Source organism: Hyperoodon ampullatus, assembly GCF_949752795.1.
Source record: "Hyperoodon ampullatus genome assembly, chromosome: 4".
Lineage (NCBI taxonomy): Eukaryota > Metazoa > Chordata > Mammalia > Artiodactyla > Ziphiidae > Hyperoodon > Hyperoodon ampullatus.
In genome coordinates, this window is record NC_136917.1 from 3,748,835 (window position 1) to 3,761,376 (window position 12,542).

Sequence of the window (12,542 nt, forward strand, 5' to 3'; positions counted from 1 at the left end):
ACAGCTGCTGCTTCAGCACCTGGAACACAATGTCTCCCCGCGACCGGCGTCCTGTGCTCCGCCGCGCCCCCTGCCGCAGCGGCCGAAAGCACCCCTGCTGCTGCAACATTCCCGACGGCGAGTCTCCCGGGAGCCGGCCTCCTTCTCCTTCATGTCCTCCGCCCTCCCGGGCTGGGACTTCGGTCTCCAGACGCAGGGCGGGCGAGCTATCCTGCCACAAGCAGAGGCGGCCCGCATCTCTTATCTACCGTCCCGCCCCGCCCACATGGCGTCACGGAGAGCCGCGTCGGGCCATGCTCGGTTGTGATTGTCCTCAGAACGCAGGCACCGCCCACTGATGGTCAGGGGGCGTGGACAAACGGGACAGGGCTCCTGGAGATGCTAATTGGCTGGAGAAAACAGATGCCGGACGTTGATTGGATGAGGGGGAGACAAAGGGTGGGAGGAAGGACTCGTGCATAGACTTGGGGCCTGAGAAGGTCTAATCCTGTCTGTGGGTCTCATGACATTCGGGGCATAAACTGCCTGTGGAGTGCTCCTTCTCCACTTCAAATGAGCCTTCTCAGGATTTCGGATCACCGGTTTGTTACAACGCTGTAGCAGTTTGGCTCTTCTTGGACCAGGGGAGTGGAAGTTGGTTTTTCTATTTAGAGAGAAGGTACTGAGAACTGAGAGGATACAGCAGTATTATTAGATATGGCTTTTCCCAAGGCAGGGGATAAGGAGGAAGCTAGGGTGCCATTTGGAGTCCAGGAAAAATAAATGTCATGAGGATAAATGTAATGTCTCCCACATGGATGCCGTCGCCTAGCTCACAAGTTCTTCATAGGGAGACTTAAGAACTTACCGTGAAAAAAGAATTGGCAGTTTCAAGAGACTGTAAACTCTGTGTAACTCAACAGGGCTAAAGCTCCAAAAAGCTCAAATATAATCTTAACCTTTGCAATGGGGTGATAAAATGGAACTCTTAAAGTCTCAGATTGGGCTAAGTTATCACTAAAGGCAGAGAACAAATATAGAGAATCCCCCCTTCCCCTCCATGCCAAAGAAGTTAGTGCTTCTCTTCAGGATTTATTACAAAGGATGAGGCTTGGCTCATCCCTTACTTCAATGATGTAAGAAATTGAAGAGAGGCTGAGAGAAAAAAAGAGGATTTCTTTGGAGAGGGTTACTGCAGGATTAAGGAGTTGAGAGCTTTATTATTTTGAACAGTATCAGACTGACAGAACCAAGAGTGTTCTTGGGTCTCAAATCAATAAAGGACTTTTTATTATCTAAGAGTAACCAAGAATTATGGAACCCGCTTGTGATTTCATCCATGGGACAGAGAAATTAGGATTTTGCAGATGTCTAGTAAGGGACCATGAGGGGAAAGAATAAAGTCTTTTTTTCTGTTTGTCCCCTGTGGAGTCCTGTTCTTTTGATTAATGAAGGATCTTCATTAATTAGTAAAGTATCTGGAATAAGATGGGTGATCTTTCTTCCAAAATTATACTGGGCAGACAAATATCATGTTGAGTCATTAGTACCACAATTCAAGAGTATGATATCGGCAGGACATAGTGGCTTCATCCTAAAGGGTAGCGTATGATTGGACAGCATGTCATTTGGACTGTTTAGGCCACAGAGGAGAAGCTTGGGATAGCCGACAATCATCATATACGAACAACAAACACACAAGCCAATAAGTTCCTAAACTGATTTCAGAGAACTAGGAGTGCTATGACGGAGAAGGAAGAGGACACAGTGGGGCAGAGAATGACAAAAAGGATCTGAGTCGGTGATCTTGGAGCTGAGATTTACGTACGAAGGAAACAACCCCATGAAGAGCTGGGGAGTGGGTGCTCCGGAGAGAAGGAACTCCCTCCAGCATGCTTGGTACATTTGAGAAATAGCAAAAAAGTGGGAATAGTAGGACAGAGTGGACAAAGTGAGGAAAGGTGGGGTGGCCGAGAAGCAGCCAAGGGCCAGACCACACAGGCCTTGAGGCCATAGTAAGGGTTTTGGATTGTACTGGTAAACATGAAAGGTTTTAAGCAGGAGATTTGCTCCTTCCTGCTTTGTGAGGGTGAGAGTGGAAAGAAGCAGATCAATCTGGCAAACACTTTGCAGATGTGATTATTTTAGGATATTGAGTTGGAGAGATTATTTGGATTATCTAGGTCGGCTTGGATTATCTAGGTCGGTCCAAATGCCTTCACAAATGTCCCTATAAAAGAGAAGCAGAGGGAGATTTGATACAGACAAAAGAGGAGGTAGCAATGTGACCAGGGAGACAGAAATTGGAGTGAGGTGATCACAGGCCTGGTAATGCCAGGTCATCATTAGAAGCTACAAGAGGCAAGGAAAGGATTTTCCCCTAGAATCTTTACCGGAAATATGGCCCGGATGACAGCTTGATACGAACTTCCGGCCTCCATAACTATGAGTGAAAAAATGTCTGCTGTTTTTAGCCACCAAGTTTGTGGTGATGTTACAGCAACCACAGAAAACTAATACAGGTGACTTGGAGTAAGGTTTTAGCAGTGGAGAGGGCCAGAAGTGATTGGATTCAAGATATATTTTTACAGATAGTATCAGCAGGACTAGCTGATGTATCAATATATGGTGTTGGTATTACAGAAGAAGAGTCAAGGGTCACTCCCAGGTTTTTGTTCTGAACAAGTGGGTGGATGATGGCAACATTTACTGAGATAGGAGAGGGACAAGGATTGCTAAGTGTTATGTGTTGGCCACACTCATGTTTGAGACCATATCAACTAGCTTTTGTCACTGCTCTCTATGCGCCAGGCACTGTCCTAGTTCTTAACTCAATTATCAGTGTAAAGTGGGCAGTTAGATATGAGTCTGGAGCTGAAAGAAGGCTAGGCTGGAAATATAAACTGGGAGTCATCAGTGTACTGTATTTAAAGCCATGGGGCCAAATTCATCAAACAAGAAGAAAGAAAAGAGAAGACTTGGTCCAGAAGAGAGCGGACTTGGTCCGGGGACAAAGCCCAAACCGGAGGACACTCAATCTGTTTTGCCTAGACAGTGGATGAAGATCCAGCAAAGGAAAGGAGGAGCCGATGAGGAGGGAGGAAAACCAGGAGTGTGTGAAGTGACAGAAGCCAACCTGTAGTGGAGGTTGTGGCGTTGCATGGAGGGAAATATCTACATTGTCAGATGTTGCTCTAGGGGTAGAGAGGCAGAGAACTGACCACTGCCTTTAGCAAAGTGGCTACCCCAAGTGGCCTTGACAAGCGCCATTCCAGTGGCTCGGTGGAGAGAAAAGCTCCATGCGAGTCAACTGAAGAGGGAATGAAGTGCGGAATAGTCCGCAGCAAACATAGGCAACTTTTCGGATGACTTTTGACGGGGAACGGAGGGAATGGGCCATAGCTGGTGGTTGCCTTGGGGGTCTGGAGAGGGCTCTAATTGGTTTTAAAGGTGTCTGATTCTGCAGCACGTGTTTGCTTCTTGGTGGCAATTGGGAGGGGGAAAACGAAGGTGAAGTACAAAGTAGGCACAACTGCAGAAGCCACGTCCCTGGGCAGGTTGAAGGGGCTGGGACCGGCGCACGGGAGGAGGGCTTGGCCCTACTTATTCCATCTCCCCAAGCCTTTGGTCACCAAGCACAGGCGGTTGCCGCGGAAGCACCCCGTCCACAGACCCCGCAGGACTCAGCAACGAACCTGAACACTTCGCGTGGGAACCAAGGCTCCCAGCAGGCGTTGCGCTGGGCGGTTAGTGCGCAGGCGCGCGCAGCCAGCCTCCGACTCTGCCCTCCCCGGCAAGCCCGGGCCCCAGTTCCAGGCTGGAGCCACCGACGCGAAGGGGGACGGGTTCCTCTTAAAAGAGAAACGGAGGCGGCGCGCGCTAGGTGGGCCCCTGTCCTCCCGCCGCTCTCCGGGCCTGCGCGCGACGCTGGGGAGGCGCAGGCGCAGTCGGGATGAGGGCGGGTGGGGGCGCTCAGGTAAGGCCGGGGTGGGGGTGGACCGCGGCGGGAGCTCTGGGCGGCCTGGGGGCTGCCTTAGGAACTGGCCCATCCGACGCAGTGTGAGTGTTCAATGGGGCGGCCCGAGACGGAGTGGGGGGCGCCTTCCAGACCCCCCCTTCCCCGCCCCCCTGTCCCGGCTCCACCCACAACGACCCAACTATGAGGAGCTCTCCCAATGCACACGACCTCTCCTTCCCTCATCAAGCAGTAAAGACCCATGCCCTTTTGAAGATGAAACTCTTACCTTACCCTCTGCCCCGTCCTAGTCGAAATTTCCTTACCCATAGCTGTAGTTCTTCACGTCAGTGGGCCCAGGATCAGGCCATTCTGACTTTGATGCAGTCCCCCTGCCTCCCACCCCCAAGATACCCACCCCATAGCGCTAATTTACACGCCCTGTAATGGAAGCAGAGGTGGTTTGGACCCAGTGGCAGCGAATGCTATTGCAGTGGTTTAGTTCTGCCTCAATTCACCGTTGAGGAAACTGAGGCCCCAGCGGAGGGTGGAGCCGAGGCCTCTGGCCCCGGATCAGGTCGGCCCACACGCGTGTCTCCCCGACCCCGCAGGCCCTGGTACTCATGGCTGCCTCCCCTGCGGACGCGTCCCGCAGGCGGCGAGAGAAGCGGCGGCAGCTGGATGCGCGCCGCAGCAAGTGCCGCATCCGCCTGGGCGGCCACATGGAACAGTGGTGCCTCCTCAAGGAGCAGCTGGGCTTCTCCCTGCACTCGCAGCTGGCCAAGTTCCTGTTGGACCGGTTAGGGGCCGGGTCAAGGGTTCTGGCGGAGGGCACCCAGGCTGCAACACCCAGCACCCTACCGGCCCCCTTCCCCCACATCAAGTGCGGGCCTGCTGCTGCTTCCCACTGGCACATTTCTCACTTCAGCACTAAGGCCAGTGTGATCTGTGGCCTCCCAGGGTCTCCCCCCACCTCTTGGTCCCGGAGAATAGGGGACCCCGTAAGTGTGTGAATGCCCAGAGCTGAGGGCAGTTGGCCACATGGGCCCCCACCTGACCTGCCTCTTGTCCCCCTGGCAGGTACACTTCTTCAGGCTGCGTGCTTTGTGCAGGTGGGTAGGGCTAGGGGTAGAGGATTAGGAGCCAGAGAGAGAAGAGGGGCAGCAGGGAGTCGTGTGACCCAGAATCACCCTCCCTAAGGGGGCTGGATAAGAGGGAGCCTTGAGTGAGTCTGGGGAGAGATGGGGGAGTTGGGGAGCCCAAGGAGGCAGCCTGTGGAGAAGGGAGCAATATCTCAGGACCCTGGGGTTTGGGCTCTGAACAATGGTAAACTGGATTAGGGACCAGGATTGCCCAGGGGGTGGGGGTACAGGGCTGTCTGAGTGTAGCGCTCCAGGATGAGAGGAGAGGACCTCCCAGCTCACCCTGACTGTTGCCTTCACTGCTCTAGGTCCTGAGCCTGTGGCCCCCAAGGGTCTGCAGTATCTGGTGCTCCTGTCTCATGCTCACAGTCGAGAGTGCAGCCTGGTGCCTGGGCTGCGGGGACCTGAGGGCCGAGATGGGGGGCTTGTGTGGGAGTGCTCAGCCGGCCACACCTTCTCCTGGGGCCCGTCTTCAGGCCCCACATCTCCAGAGGAGCCTAATCCGGTCCCCCTTGCAAGTACTGGCCAGAGAAGCTGGTGCCCAGAAGCCAGGAGTGGGCCGGAGCCCGCAGGTAGGCTGGGGGAAAGAAGAGTTACGGAGAAAAAAGGAGGGAAAAGTGTTCTTGTCCCTGTAGCTCAGAGCCCCATTCTTTAAAAATGATCCTTTCTCCATGGAAAAACTCTATGGTGACAAGGAAATACATCCTCAAATATACTTTTAGGTATGAAAAGCAAAATACAGAATTGGATGTATGGTATATTACCGTTGGTGGAAAAATAAGAGGAGAAAGGAAAATATTTGTACTTAAGAATGTATCAGATATTTCTGGAAGGGCATGTAGGAAACCAGGTTACCTGTAGGAGGAATGAGGTGGCTGGGGTATAGTATTGGAAAGGAGACTTTTCACATGGCTCAAAAAAAAAAAAAAACCACTTTTTTTTGAACCATGTGAATGGACCATCTCGAAAATAAAACAACCCCTCCCACTCCAGTAGCCTCTGCCCCCGCTTCCTCCTTCCTAAGCGTCTTCCTACCACTTCAGACCTTAGAACTCCACCTGTCCTCATCCCTCCAATACAGAGTTCCTTCCCCTTTGAGCCTACCTATGCCAACAGGTTTGGAATCTAAGCATGACGAGAGGACTGAGGAGGCCAGGTTGCCCAGGTGAGTGTGGGGCTGGGGGGGACAGGACAGACCTGGGGGGACAATGGGAGTGAGGGAGCAAGACCTCATGCTTGCCTTCCTTGGACCTGCAGAGGGGTGGAACCCCCGCCAGAGGCCTTCCCATCCCTAGGAGAAGACGGAGAAGAGGAAGATGAGGATGAAGAGGACATGCTCAGTGATGCCAGCCCATGGACCTACAGCTCCTCCCCAGATGAGCAAGTTGGGGCTGAGGGAGGATGCTGAGCAGAGCAGGACGAGGGAGGGGGTGACTGGCTGGGGAACCCAGAGCTTTGCAGACTTGAGGGAGGGGCTTGTTGGTGGAGAGGGCAGGGTAGGCTTTGGAAAAGGCAGAAAGAACTAGAGGCTTTGGATTGGGTGGAAAAGAAGTCAGGCTCTGGGGGAAAATGAAAGCTGAAAGTAGGTATGAACAGGGAGCCTGTGGTAGGGGTAGGGTTGTTCTGAGTTTGGGATCTTTGCAATGTAGGGGTTGGGGCTGGGCTGGGGCTGGCTGAGAATCCGGGAGATAATGCCTTCCTCTTTTTCATTCTCCTTTCAGCAGTGAGCCAGATGCCCCCAGACCCCCTCCTTCCCCTGTCACCCATGCACTTAAGGATGGGGAGTTCCCCCCGGCCCCTGCAGCTGTCCCAACTCCTCTTGCTTCGCCATCCTCATCAGCATCCTCATTGGGCTCTGGAGCTCCTCTGCCTGTGGAAGTCAGGACACAGCCAGAGCGCAGGGGGACCCCTCAAGCAGACCAGCAGACTGAGCCCCTGGCCAGGTAACCTGATGGCTGAGACGGAGGGCAGGGGCGTCCGGGGACACGGCCCTCCCTCGAGGCCCTCTGCTCCCTGTTTGCTGCCCGTAGCCCTGGGAGTCAGGCTCAGTCTGCTCTGGCCTCGGCCTGGGATGAGGACACTGCTCAGATCGGCCCCAAGAGAATTAGGTAGGACTGGGGGAAGCGGCTCTGGGTAGGGGAGGGAGCGGAGAGGGGTGGAGGAGAGCCTGCACAAGTCCTCGTGCTTCCTATTCTCCTCCCCCAGGAAAGCTGCCAAAAGAGAGCTGCTGCCCTGTGACTTCCCCGGCTGCGGAAGGATCTTCTCAAACCGGCAGTATTTGAATGTGAGGATGTGAGGGGTACAGGTTGGGTTCTGTGTAGCCTCATGGGTGGAGGAGAAGGGCTGAAGGAGAAGCTGAGGCAAAGAAGCCTAGGGTGTGGGGGGAATTCAGAGCCAGGGAGAGAAGAGTTGGGATGGAGGTGCAGAGCTTGCCTATAGTTAGTAATCACTAATCCAGAGGACTAGTAGATAAGGCAGAAAACCAAGCCTCAGGTGCGCAGCTGCTGCCCACTACTGCTTGTTACACAGGCCCTCTGATGACCACATGGAGATGATGGTGGCATTCCTCAGGCTTTTGGGGTGCTAGTGACTATTCTAAGCGCTTGATATGTGTCAAGTCTTTTGATCTTCTCAGCATTCCTATGAAGTGGGTGCTGGTACTCCTGCTTTGCAGATGAGGAAACCAAGGAACACAGAAATGTGAAGCATTGCCCAAGGCTTCTCAGCTAGTGTGTCATGGTGCTGGGTTCCTCACTCCATCGGGCTGCCTTGCTCTGCTGTCTCATGTGGGTGGTCCTCACTCCAGGAGGATTAGGGGACAGACCTGTCCCCAGCCTCACTGCAGGAGAGGTTTGAGGCACAGAGAGAGAAGAGTCCCAGCCCCACACTCAGCCAGAGCTCTCACGGGGTTCTGAGGCCCGGAGAGAACCCAGACCCGCGGGATGGTGAAGCCTGGCTGGATGGGATTTGGGAGGGGGGGAAGGCCCCCAAGTGGTGGTGAAGCTCTGGGCTTCTGAGAGGAACATTCAGCAGGGCTGGTCAAACATACTGGAGTCTATTAATGGAGGAGACTGAAGTAGCCCGCAGCAGCAGTTTAATTATGGGAAAACGGGATTATGGAGAAAGGGAAAGCGCGTGCAACTTAGTGAGCCAGGATGTGAAATTAGACCAGATAAAAAGAGAAATATTTTCCAGAAATACTTGGGGAGTTAAGGTGGAAGCACACACTATCCTTAAAAGTGTTCCAGGTTGAGAAGGAGCGTGTGTGTGTGTGTGTGTGTGTGTGTGTGTGTGTGTGTGTGTGTGTGTGTGTGTGTATTTCCAAAGCAGATTTAGGAGAAAATGATATAATCCCATGGTGAGCTATTAATAAAAAGTAGGCCATCTGAGTGATATTGTTGTACATTGATATTGATACCAAGGAGAATAATCATACCCACCAAAAAATGTGTTCCCATCCCTGGCAGATGGCAAATCCATAGTTAGGGAACCAAGAGTGTCACCAGAAGTGCACTTTTTTCAGGGACCTGGGCATTGCAAGGTGAGGTTGTGACAAAGAGGTGAGATAATGGAAGTTGAGGACAGGATAGGCTGAGGGCAGAGTTTGGGGTCAGGAAGGGATGGGATTGGGGTGCTCACGTATAGGTGAGGACTGGCCAGGATGATATGAGCTGGCGGTGACAAGAACTGTTGTGGGAGAGGCCAGAAGAGCCTGCCTGCTGGGTCAGCTCTGGTGGTTGCCCCGAGGAAACCATGCGCTTTCTCCCCTATAGCACCACAAGAAGTACCAGCACATCCACCAAAAGTCCTTCTCCTGCCCAGAGCCGGCCTGTGGGAAGTCCTTCAACTTTAAGAAACACCTGAAGGAGCATGTGAAGCTGCACAGTGGTGAGTGGTGGAAATGCCTCCTCACCTCCCTCTGTGGGTCCCTTCCCCTCCCTCTGTGAGTCCCTTCACCTCCCCCATGAGGCCAATCACCTCCTATCTGCAGGTCTTGTCACACTGCTCTGGGATAACTCTCACTCACACACTCATCCTGCACTTTCTGTGTGTTTAGATCCTCCCTGCTTGAAACTGTTCTAGGTGTTGGGATACAGCAGTGAATAAAGCAGGCGGTACTCACCTAAGATGTCCACTCTAGCGAAGGGCTACAAAGAGCTGGGAAAGGTCCTTTGAGCAAAGACCTAAGTGAAGGGAGGAATGGAGGCTTCGCCACATCCACAGGCAGCACATGAGAGGGCCCTAAACTGGCATCTGCGGGCATGTTCCAGGAATGGAGAGGAGGCCGGGAGATTAGAAAGGAAGGAAGAGACGTCAGATAGGTGGTAGGGGCCTGCAAGACCACCATCGGTTGGCTTGGCTCCTGGCCAAATGTGATGGGCACCAGTGCGGTGGAGGGAGGGACAGAATGGATTTTAAAAGGAGCACTGTGGCTGCCATATGGAAAATAGGGGATAGCAGGAATGTGCAGCGCACAGTGATAGTGACCTAGACAGTCGAGCTGGTGAGAAGTGGCTGGAGACTGACAAGAGAGTGAAGATGGAGCCAGGGCTACTGTGGGAAGAACGGATTGTCCATGGGTAGGACTGTGGAGTCAGGGGTGACTTGGAGGGTTCCAGCCTGAGCCAACTGGGCACAAGGTGATGTGATTTCCTGAAAATGAGAGAGAAGCAGTCCTCAGGAAAGGGACATGACATTTTATTTGGGACATGCTACTTCGGTATCCCAGAAAATGTGAATCTCGTGTTCAGGGGAGATGTTGGGCAAGAAAAAAGTGTTCATCGTGAGCATATGGGTGGTGTTTAGAGCCATGGGTGGAGTGTTCGTCCAGGGAGAGAGTGAACATAGGTAGAGAGGAGGTGTGAGCAGGACAGGTAGGAAGGCCAGCTACAGAGGGGCCGGCGAGGCAGGTGAAGAGAGCGGTATCTGAGGAGCCAAGTGGAGAAAGTGCTCCAGGGAGGAGGGAGGGGTGAGGCGTGCCAGTGCTGCAGAGCTGAGCGAGATGAGGATGCGCACAGGCCACCAGGCAGGGCGATGGGAAGCCATCCTTGGCCAGATGACAAAATGGCAAGTGACAAGGGAGATGGCAGCCAGAATGGACTGGGTTCAGAGCGGAGACGAGCTAAGGAAGTGTAGACAGCAAGTATGGACAACTCTTTGGAGTTCTACTGTGAAGACAAGCAGAGAAATAGGTGTAAGTTGGAGGGCTGTGAGCCTGAGCACAGAGATGGGAATGATCCCACAGAGAGGAAAGGCTTGCTGATGCCAGGGTGGGTTGAGCAACCTGAAGTCGTTGAGGAGGGGTGTATCTGAGCACAGTTGGAGGGCAGCCACGGGGAAGCAGGGACTATTCACATATATGGGCACAGAAGCAAGTTGTCTGGTGGATCAGGTGTGGGGGAGGATGTGGACATTCTCTCCTGGCTCCTCTCTTCTTGGTGACTTATAAAACGAGGTCACTGCTGAGTGAGGTTGGTAGAAAGAGGAGGTCGTGTGGAAAATGCCCTTCTGAACTCTAGAACATGGGAGAGTGAACTGACCGAGGAGATGCAGAGGCATTGTGTGTGTGCGGCGGCGGTGAGGCTTGACACTTGTAGTTGTGTATGAAAGTAGAGCTCAAAGTGGGGTGAGGGTGGGGTGTTGTAGGTTGTGTTTCTGCCCCCCTTTGGCATACGTGTGCCGGCCTGGATCAGGCCAAGGGTTGTATTTTTCCTGAGTTGGGCTTTAACCAAGCAGGCACAGCTGAGGAAGAGAGGGACGGGTGAGTTAGTAGTGTGAGTGGAGGAAGGCTACAAAGACGCCCTGGAAATGAACTGGGCAAAGAGAGGGCAGGGGGACAGTGGGAAGGCAGTGGGCTGCTGGACTGGCAGCCTGGAACTGTGGGATAACTGTAACAGGACAAGGTAGGGGGCCCTGGCTGGAACTGGGATGTCTGAAATTGTGATTTCAAGGTGGTTCAGTGATGGGGCATGACCTGGGAATGGTGGCTGAGAAGGGTTGTGGGGGGCGGCCAGGTCTATGAAGGCCAGGGAACAGGGGAGGGGAGTGCTGGACATGTAGAAAACGAACTGACAGCAGTGGTGATGGCTGAGGAGAAGGCCTGGAGCCAGAGCTGTGTGGAGTGCAGGAGCGTGGTGGGGATGAAGGCTGTAGGGGTGTGTGTGTGGTCTGATGGCTGGGTATACAGAGCAGCGGTGGGACAGAGGTCTACAGGATGCCATGAAAAGCAAGGCTACCTCCTCTGCTGCAGGAGGTGTAGGAGAAAAACCACAGCAGGCCTGTGAGAACTGCTGGAGATGGGCGATGGGCAGGTGCTGTTAGAGCTGGCAGAGGGGCAGGTTCAGGGAGAAAGGAGAAGGGATTGGCTCTTGACACCCACAGGGCGTCTGACAGGTCACACGGCACTGTTGGGGGTGGGGTGGGAGGAGTGAGATATGCAGGCTGAATAGGGACAGTACTCCTTTGGGGGACAGTGGGGGTGGACCAAGGAAGGGCCTCAGCTTGGGGATGGATGCTGGGCTGTCCCCCATGTGCCCACAGATACCCGAGACTACATTTGTGAGTTCTGCGCCCGGTCTTTCCGCACCAGCAGCAACTTGGTCATCCACCGGCGCATCCACACTGGAGAGAAACCCCTGCAGTGAGTGTAGGGAAGAGAGCCCGGGGTGGGGGGAAATGGGGAGGTGCTGGCAGGACATCTGGGCAGTTGGGACCAGGAGGAACCCCTGGGGAAGTCAAGATGGGCTGAGGCCCCTTTCTTCCCTCTGCTGTCCCTGGCTCAGGTGTGAGATCTGCGGGTTCACCTGCCGCCAGAAGGCGTCCCTGAATTGGCATCGGCGCAAGCATGCAGAGACGGTGGCTGCCTTGCGATTCCCCTGTGAGTTCTGCGGCAAGCGCTTCGAGAAGCCAGACAGTGTCACAGCTCACCGCAGCAAAAGCCACCCCGCCTTGCTCCTGGCCCCACAAGAATTAGCTGGTCCACTGGAGTCCTGTTCCAGCATCTCTGCCCCTGCATCCCTGGGGACCGACGAGGGATCCAGGCCCTCTCTGGCTCCTCAGGCTCCCACACTGCTCCCTTAGCAGTAAGCACTCCCCAGAATTTGGGGAGCCAGGGACTGGAAAGGAGCAAGAAGGGCCAGATGACTGGTCCCTGGGGACTAGGGTGATGGGGAGTGCAGGGCAGGGACAAGACTGTGCTCTAGGGGAGCCAGGCTACTTTAGTCTCCCTAAAGGACAGAATAAACCCAGTATTTTACGTGGACGTGTGTGAGCAGAGCAGCAGAGCGAGTGTTTTGGCACCTGAGGTACAGGAATCTTGATTCCTTCGGAAGCAGGCTCTCCTGGAATGTGCCTGAGTGCACCCTAAGTGCAGGCCTTATTCTTCTCTCTGCAGCCCCTCACCTGCATCCACCCTGAAGACCCAGCTTTCCCAATTCACCTTGGCACTCCCTCCACTCTTGCATTCA

The 12,542-nt window shown here is 54.0% G+C and overlaps 1 protein-coding gene across 3 annotated transcripts; it reads left to right on the forward strand.

Annotated features, from left to right (window-relative positions):
* Nucleotides 1–4,554: 4,554 nt before the first annotated feature.
* ZNF692 (zinc finger protein 692) lies at nucleotides 4,555–12,267 on the forward strand (the record flags this gene model as incomplete). 3 transcript variants are annotated; one of them, XM_079702821.1, is made up of 11 exons in its annotated part: nucleotides 4,555–4,733; nucleotides 5,015–5,046; nucleotides 5,385–5,648; nucleotides 6,193–6,241; nucleotides 6,334–6,456; nucleotides 6,798–7,019; nucleotides 7,107–7,184; nucleotides 7,282–7,360; nucleotides 8,850–8,964; nucleotides 11,617–11,716; nucleotides 11,859–12,267. In XM_079702821.1, 11 exons carry the CDS (start codon nucleotides 4,558–4,560, stop codon nucleotides 12,154–12,156), a joined length of 1,536 nt encoding a protein of 511 aa, XP_079558947.1. In that variant the 3' UTR covers nucleotides 12,157–12,267. The 3 variants fall into 3 exon arrangements, with proteins under 3 accessions (XP_079558947.1, XP_079558945.1, XP_079558946.1); XM_079702819.1 differs by having other exon boundaries at nucleotides 4,558–4,733; nucleotides 6,334–6,460; nucleotides 6,805–7,019; XM_079702820.1 differs by lacking the exon at nucleotides 6,334–6,456 and having other exon boundaries at nucleotides 4,558–4,733.
* Nucleotides 12,268–12,542: the final 275 nt, after the last annotated feature.